Source organism: Ornithodoros turicata, chromosome 1, assembly GCF_037126465.1.
Source record: "Ornithodoros turicata isolate Travis chromosome 1, ASM3712646v1, whole genome shotgun sequence".
In the NCBI taxonomy this organism is placed as follows: domain Eukaryota; kingdom Metazoa; phylum Arthropoda; class Arachnida; order Ixodida; family Argasidae; genus Ornithodoros; species Ornithodoros turicata.
Genome location: NC_088201.1, coordinates 39056886 through 39064256, shown reverse-complemented (window position 1 = coordinate 39064256; position 7371 = coordinate 39056886). Strand labels below are relative to the sequence as shown.

Here is a 7371-nt window from a genome sequence, read left to right as displayed (position 1 = left end):
ACAGAATTGCATTGTAGTTGCCGTTGAGTTCTACATTCCATGTTGGTAAATAAATATAAAGAAACAATTACAAAACGCCGGTTAGTTTACTCCTTTCACAGTTATTATCGCCTTATTACACACGTCTTTCTAACTACGTAACCAGAACGCGTCCTTGTTGGAGAGCATTAATTACATTAATGGAATTACGAGTACTTGTGGCCCGCTTTTGTTGCCATGCAACGCAACTGGTTCACAGGGCTCAGGATAGCGACTTGAACGAAAGATGGTCACTATAGTCACACATATTCGAGTCCGTATGTGCTTCTCTGCACGATGGCTGCACGATGTAGTTAAATGACAAAACTGCACGGTGCCGCTCCTCCATACTCTTCAGTGTGTTGGCGACTGACCTCTTAGAGGAGAGACGAGAACGAGACGGCGAGGAAGCAGAGTATTGGTGGCGGCGGTACCCTATAACTGGTGTCACATACTCGGGTTATAAAAAAATTCAGTGGCGATTTAGCGGTAAATGCGAGAGCATTACCTTTTCCGGTAAATACATGACTTCCGTGTATCCACTTCCGGTTGTCCACTTCCCGTCTATACTTGACTTCCGGTATCGACTTCCGGTCTAACCTGACTTCCGGTTATCCACCTCCGGTCTATACCTGACTTCCGGTTCGACACTTTCAATTACTATATCTAATACACGAGATGATAACGAGTGCAACAAAGACAGGACAACACGACACTGAGGACGCACTCACCATGTCTTGTAACTACCAACAAGCCGAATCCGTTACTTTCGGACCGATTCTTGTTTGTCCGCACGCGAGAGGGCGATAGTGCCACGTACCCTGTGCGCCGAGGCGTTCCGCAGGGCAGTGTTCTGAGCCCCCTCTTGTTCAATGTCATCATGGCACACCTGCCCCTTCAACTGCCTAACCATACCCACATCACCATATATGCGGATGATATTTGCATATGGACTTCTGCTGTGCGGCGGGATACCATACAACGTCGCCTGCAATCTGCTCTAGACGCTACTGTGTCATATCTCGCTGATCGAGGGCTATCGGTATCGCCAACCAAAACCGTGGCTATGGCATTCACGCGGCGCTCATTCTGCAGCTACCCCCTCTTCTTGACAGGATCAAGACTGCCGTTTGTTGCCTGGTATAAGTACCTTGGTGTCATCATTGATCGGGGTCTGACATGGTCTCGACAGATTACTGCCCTCGGTGCCACCACAGGCTCTTATGTTAACGTGCTGCGCCGCCTCAGTGGGTCCTCTTGGGGTCCTTCTTGCACCGACCTCCTCCAAGTACACAACTCTCTTATAATGGGCACTTTACGCTACTGCTTGCCTGTGTTGCACGGTATTTCCCCATTCAAGGAACGGCAACTACTTAATCTTCAAGCTCGTAGCCTGCGCACTTGCTTGGGAGTTCCGAAGACTACGGAAACCTTCTCTGCTATCGCCGAGGCGCGGGTTCCTTCCGTGCTTATCATCCGGGACACGGCAACCCTCCAAACTTACACACGCTGTCTTGTACGGCACCCATGTCACCATCTTCGGGATGTTACGCAGCATTGCCCTGCTTCTGCGTACGGCCAAGCTGTTCTGCGACTACAGGGACAAATCCCACCACCGCATACCTTGGTCTCCTATACAGAGCCGCTGTGGACCTGAAGTCTGCCCCCAGTGCACACATCTGTTCCTGGTCTCCCGAAAAAGAGCCATGTCCCAGCTGTTGTGGCATGCCAACTAACGCTGCAACATCTCTACTCCCTGCACTCAAATCGAATGGAGATTTACACTGACGGCTCGGTGGCATCCGATGGGTCATCATCTGCATTTTACATTCCTGAGGAAGCATACGAACGCGGTTTCAAGCTGCTGCCCACGCTTTCATCAACCGAAGCAGAAGCCGTTGCTATCTTATCTGCTCTGCGGTACATCTCTTCGTCGACACCAAGAGCGTGGACTATCCTTTCGGATAGTAAGTCAGCCTTGGAGGCCGTGGCATCGTATTCGCCCAAGGTTATCAATGACATCTACACGGAGATCGTTTGCCTGCACGCCAAACTATCGTCTCTAGGTCACAGTGTGTGGTTCCAGTGGATTCCGGGCCACGTTGGTATCTTGGGGAATGCCATCGCCGATTCTGCGGCCAGGTCTGCTCGTGCTGCTGGGCCTGTCACTTCTGTCCAACTTACCCAGTCTGCCTGTCAGCTAGCCATTCGCCGATACTGCAGAAATAGCTCTCAGGCCTTCTTTCAAGACGCTGCCAGGACCAACCCTTTTCTGCACTCGATTGACCCTACGATGACCCACACACTGGTAGGCCGCTACCCCAGGGAGGAAGAGTCCCTGCTTCATAGGCTGCGATTGAATGTGGCGCGGACTCCACTGCTCCTCTTTAAGATGGGCCACCTTTCGTCGCCCAACTGCCCCACCTGTCATGTTGAAGGAGACATCCCGCACTTACTCCTCTACTGCACTCGTTACCACCAACATCGTCTCCTCCTACGATCGCGCATCGCTCGCCTGACGGTTTCGGACTTATCTCTAGCTACGCTGCTCGGCCCCACACAATACAGTCAGGTGACAAAGGCACTTGCCCAGTTTCTGCGGTCCTGTGGCCTTCTGGGTGAACTGTGACCAGTTTCATGTTTGCTTTCCTCTTTGTTCTTTTGTTTTTCTTTTTATTTATTTGTTTTTCTTTTTATTTATTTGTTTTCCTTTTTCTTTGCCTTTATTTTTCCCCTTTTTTCCTGGGAATAGCAAGCCGCCATACCGGTGGCTAACCTTTCCCTCTTATTTTTTTATATATAATAAACATATTCCCCCCCCGTTACTTTATGTCCGTCAATTTTATTAACATTTATTTAGCATCAATTACTTCCAATTACCCTGTAATTACCATTTAATTACCGAAGGTAACCGCAGGTTACTTGAAGTAATCTTGAATTTCATATAATTCTCTTTAATTACATATACTTGCTTTAATTACTCTCAGTTCCCCTTTGACGTTAATTACCTTTAATTACATTTAATCTTGACCTTAATTGCATATATCTGACATTCATTAGCTTCGAACTCAACTTCCTTGCTTTAATTGCCTTTAATTACATCTAATTACCTTCAATTACTCTTACCTCTTACTCTTAATTACCTTCGACTACTTCAATTTCAAATCATTTACCTCCATTTACATTTACCTTCTTATATCCCTTTACATGTCCACTTATACAGCTGCCTCGGTGAGGATTCAACATCTCCATACGCGGACACACACACATACATACAGCTTTTTTTCATTTTGACACTCCTAATACAAACACATTAATAACGACCTTGTGATCGTGTCCTTCTTTAACCTCGAGTTTCATGGTCCTTAACTATGGGGCACACAAGATAATGGCAAAGTTCCCCTCCCGATATCTCAAGCCCGCATCGAGAAGTCGTTGCGTCATCGGCTGCGGCGAATGTGGCACGAACTCCACTCCTCCTGCTTAAGATGAGATAAGCCAACTTCCATCACCTCTTTACCCCACGTGTCCTGTAGAAGCTGACGCGCAACACATACTCCTTGCCTGCCAGCGGTACGAAGGCCACCGGTCACAGTCTCTGGCGCCGTCTCGCTCATCTAGGCTACCGAGAGCTTTCCCTCGCGGTACTACTTGACCCTACTCAGCATGCTGAAGTCACGTCTGCGCTGACACGGTTCTTTCCGGAAGCTAAACTCTTGGGCACTCTCTGATACTTCCTATATGACTGTCTGCACAACGATTAGTGAAGGAGCTGTCTTTTCCTGCATTTCTTGATAATTTTCTGTCTCTCTGCTGCTCATCTTCCTTTTTGCTTGTTCGTGTTTGCTTTTGGGAATAGCAAGCATACATATCATGGCTAAACTTTACCTTTTTTTTTCTACCTGGCTATCAGGCTATCAGCATTAAACATACCCCTCAACTCTCAAGAGTTAGGACAGCTCTATATGTATGCAGCTTCCGTACTGACACGTATGAATAATTATTAAGCTGCCGATTACCTAGCAGCATATCTGTTACTGCTCCTCGTCTTGCGCGTAATGAGTAAAAGCGACGAGCGCAAAAAGAGCATTAAACCAGTTCAGCGTTCAAACTTCGTTTTCACATGCATGTTGAATTGGTGCATCAAGATCTTCCGCATGACATGCGACAGAAATAAGTGCTTATTAAAAAGAAGAAATGCTCAGAAAGGCTCTTCCCCCCCCCCCCCCCCCCAACGGCTGCAAGTTTCCAAAAAGTTATCGGAGTGGCCTCTATTTTTCACGATAATAAGCGTGCATTGTGAACGGCCCAGTGGCGAATTTATGACTTCCTTTGCAGCGGGGGATGACAAGGATGCATCCTCGGCCGAGGCAATTAATTTCGACAAACCTCTCAATTAGAAGGTCGCCGCTCGGAAGAGAGACGTAATAAAATTACGCTGCAACGCGTTTCCTCTCGATAATTAGAAAAAAAAAGTCTCCTTCTTAAAGCGTCTTCTCGGCGCGACAACCGCCTTCAACGCGTCGCAATATAATTAGCTCGATTCCCTCTTAAGGGAATTAATACAGACCTCCTCTTTCCCCTTCATCTCCCAAATGAGCCCTTCTCTCCAGTCCCTTCTAATTACACGCCTCGGATTGATTGGATTCCGCTGAGATATGACCCGATCGTAAATACAAGTTTGCCGGAGAAGATTTTTAATGGCCTTCTCTGGCGCTAATGGGCGAAGAAAGTTCCACTATTGGACGCCCTACGGCCGACTGCCAAGGTTGGACCAAGCGACTGAGTAAAGAAGGAGGGTGGTTCCAAAGACATGCTGCACTATAATCAGGCAAAAGTGTACCTCTGACAAAGTGGGTGCTCTGCGACCGTCGCTTCTGCGTTCCGCTGTTCTCAATCATGTCCAATTACTTGACGCTAGAATGGAAGCTGAAGATTAATTGGCGAAATTCAGTTATAAACACGTTAAGCAACGCGACTCGTTTTTCAGCACCAAACGTCAAAATATGGCGCAAATTGCTGTTTCATGAATGGTTGCGGTACGTGTTATGCTGCACTTATGTGCGCTTGCAACGACATACGAGTCGGCTAGGACCTGCCGATATCTATCATGCCGAGGTCCTCAAGCAGGCGCAAAGCTACCACGGCTGCTCGAAACAATACGCAGACATTCTATGCGCCTCGAATGAATGTTCACAGGAAAGAGTGCCAAGTTGCGTAGGAGCTAAGAAGCATAATATGAACCACGAGCTACAGGTCACGGATATACCAATAAAAGAATAGAAAAAAAAACTGCAAATAACTGGGCAAGTGTGCTTCCCCCTACTGCGGCCAATGTGGTGTCATAGACGACTCGGAACACATCCTGCTCGATTGTTCAAAATACGCCGACAGTCGCAGGGCCCTAGAAGCAGAGTTGTACGTAACGCGTTACTAGTAATTGCGTTACTCGTAATCAATTACTTTTTCAGTAATTTTTTAACGTAATCAATTAATCTTGTGAGCAAGTAATTTTCCAAGTAATCCGATTACAATTTACGGTAATCAATTACTGAGTAATTGATTACTTCTTTAACCTTCTGTCAACAATGGCAACCCTTTTCAGCAAGCCAATCTGTTCTTCTGTTCAACCACCAGTTCGACTGAAGCAATGACGCAGAGGTCACTGTGACGGCCGTCTCTAGTTCACACGTGTTATACACACGCGTTATTACCACAGTAATATGATACAACCGCGACCTACCAGAGCAACAGTAAAATAGGTGACTGTATTGATAAATTGTGGGGGCTGAACATAACAACAGTAACAAAAGGAAGCCGAAGTTTCGATGTTGTTTTAAATGTATGTATATATCTGTAATAGACGCGTGTATGTGTTTTGTATGTTGCTTTCAAATGTATTTGTGAATTTCACTTATCATGTATGTTGGTGTCTCATATTAGAATTTGCAACAAGAGCTGCATGGTTGCATTCACTGAAGGCTTGTTGGCTTTGCTATGGACCACAATTTAAAAGTAACGGGAAAAGTAACGCGTTACATTGTTAATCGGTAACGTATTACATTTTTGATGAAGTAATTTGTAACGGTAAATAATTACTTTTCGTGCAGCAGTAACAGTAACTGTAATCAATTACTGTTTCCGAGTAACGTGTACAACTCTGCCTAGAAGTGAGCTTGGCTCGTCGGGATGCCCGCCCTTTCGACAATGCGAAAATTTGAGGTCCTTCGCCAGCACATCACAAAGCAGTCGCATTGCAGGCTTTGCTGCTGTTTCTTGAGTCACCCAAGTTGATCAGTGCTTTGTAACTTGTGACTTCTATACGTTAGGCCTACGGGACTATTGCGTCTGTACGTTGCGCCTTGTGACTGTGACCGACAACCGTGACACTATGTTGTGACTCGCACAGTGTTTGACTCTCTGTTCTGACTGTGGCTCTTCGTCTTCGTTCACCGACGGAATTCTTCCTCTTACCGCTGTTCCATTTTCCTTTTTTTTTTCTTTTTTCCTCTACGTAGTTACTCCGACTTAGTCGCGACTCACCTCCCTATTTTTTTCTTCTATCCGTCACCATCATCACGCTGCACATAGCTAACGCACGTATATTAACAATAATCTACCTACCAAACTTAGCAAAAAAAAATAATCGTGAACAGCAAACAGTCATACACAACCGCAATAAAATACAAAATATTCAGCGGCACGAATGTCTCATGAGATTATAATTTTGTGACGATACATTAGTTCTACGGTTGCAAAAACTATACTGCTTTCCTCTCCTATGCGACTTGACTTTGCCAGCGGTAACCTTGCTTTATTGGAAGGACATTCCAAATTCAAATTAATTTTTTAAATTAATAGCATACATTCACACTGTATTCACAACTTGAGGAGAAACGGACTTAATCAACAGAACAGAAAACGAGTTGGTGGAGTTGGTTGAGAACCGATGTCCCTTGGAATGAAAAAAAAGAAAAAGCGTAAACCTGGCGTCCTTTCAACATCACTTATCACTCTTAAATCAGAACTCCCACCACATCACACGCTGAACGCCAACCACTGCGAAGGATGATAGAATTAAACAAAAAACTACTATTTGTGTGTCAGGGTCCGCAATGCCCAATTTGGTGGTGGTTCAATCGGCGGTCATGACGATATAGTGAAGAAGGAACCTAAAGATGTAGTCCCCATTTAGCGTGAGACTGGTTACTGCAAAGCGATTATGTAAAAGCACATGGCTAGCGTTTGGCACATGGCAAACATCATGGTTGTAAGTTGATTTGTTCCATTATGGTCCTCTTATGCTGCCCTTAATTCGACACCCCATGCATGTATACAGCGTGATCCCAAGGA

At 45.7% G+C, this 7371-nt stretch overlaps 1 protein-coding gene across 1 annotated transcript; it reads left to right on the top strand.

Moving 5' to 3' along the window:
• Positions 1-1789: 1789 nt before the first annotated feature.
• On the top strand, positions 1790-2647 carry LOC135385854 (uncharacterized). The gene has a single exon (XM_064615464.1). The coding sequence runs from the start codon at positions 1790-1792 to the stop codon at positions 2645-2647; it is 858 nt and encodes a 285-aa protein (XP_064471534.1).
• Positions 2648-7371: the final 4724 nt, after the last annotated feature.

What these genes read in the sequence shown, in the direction of transcription:
- LOC135385854 (XM_064615464.1), top strand. Translation starts at nt 1,790, where the DNA reads ATGGAGATTTACACTGACGGCTCGGTGGCATCCGATGGGTCATCATCT.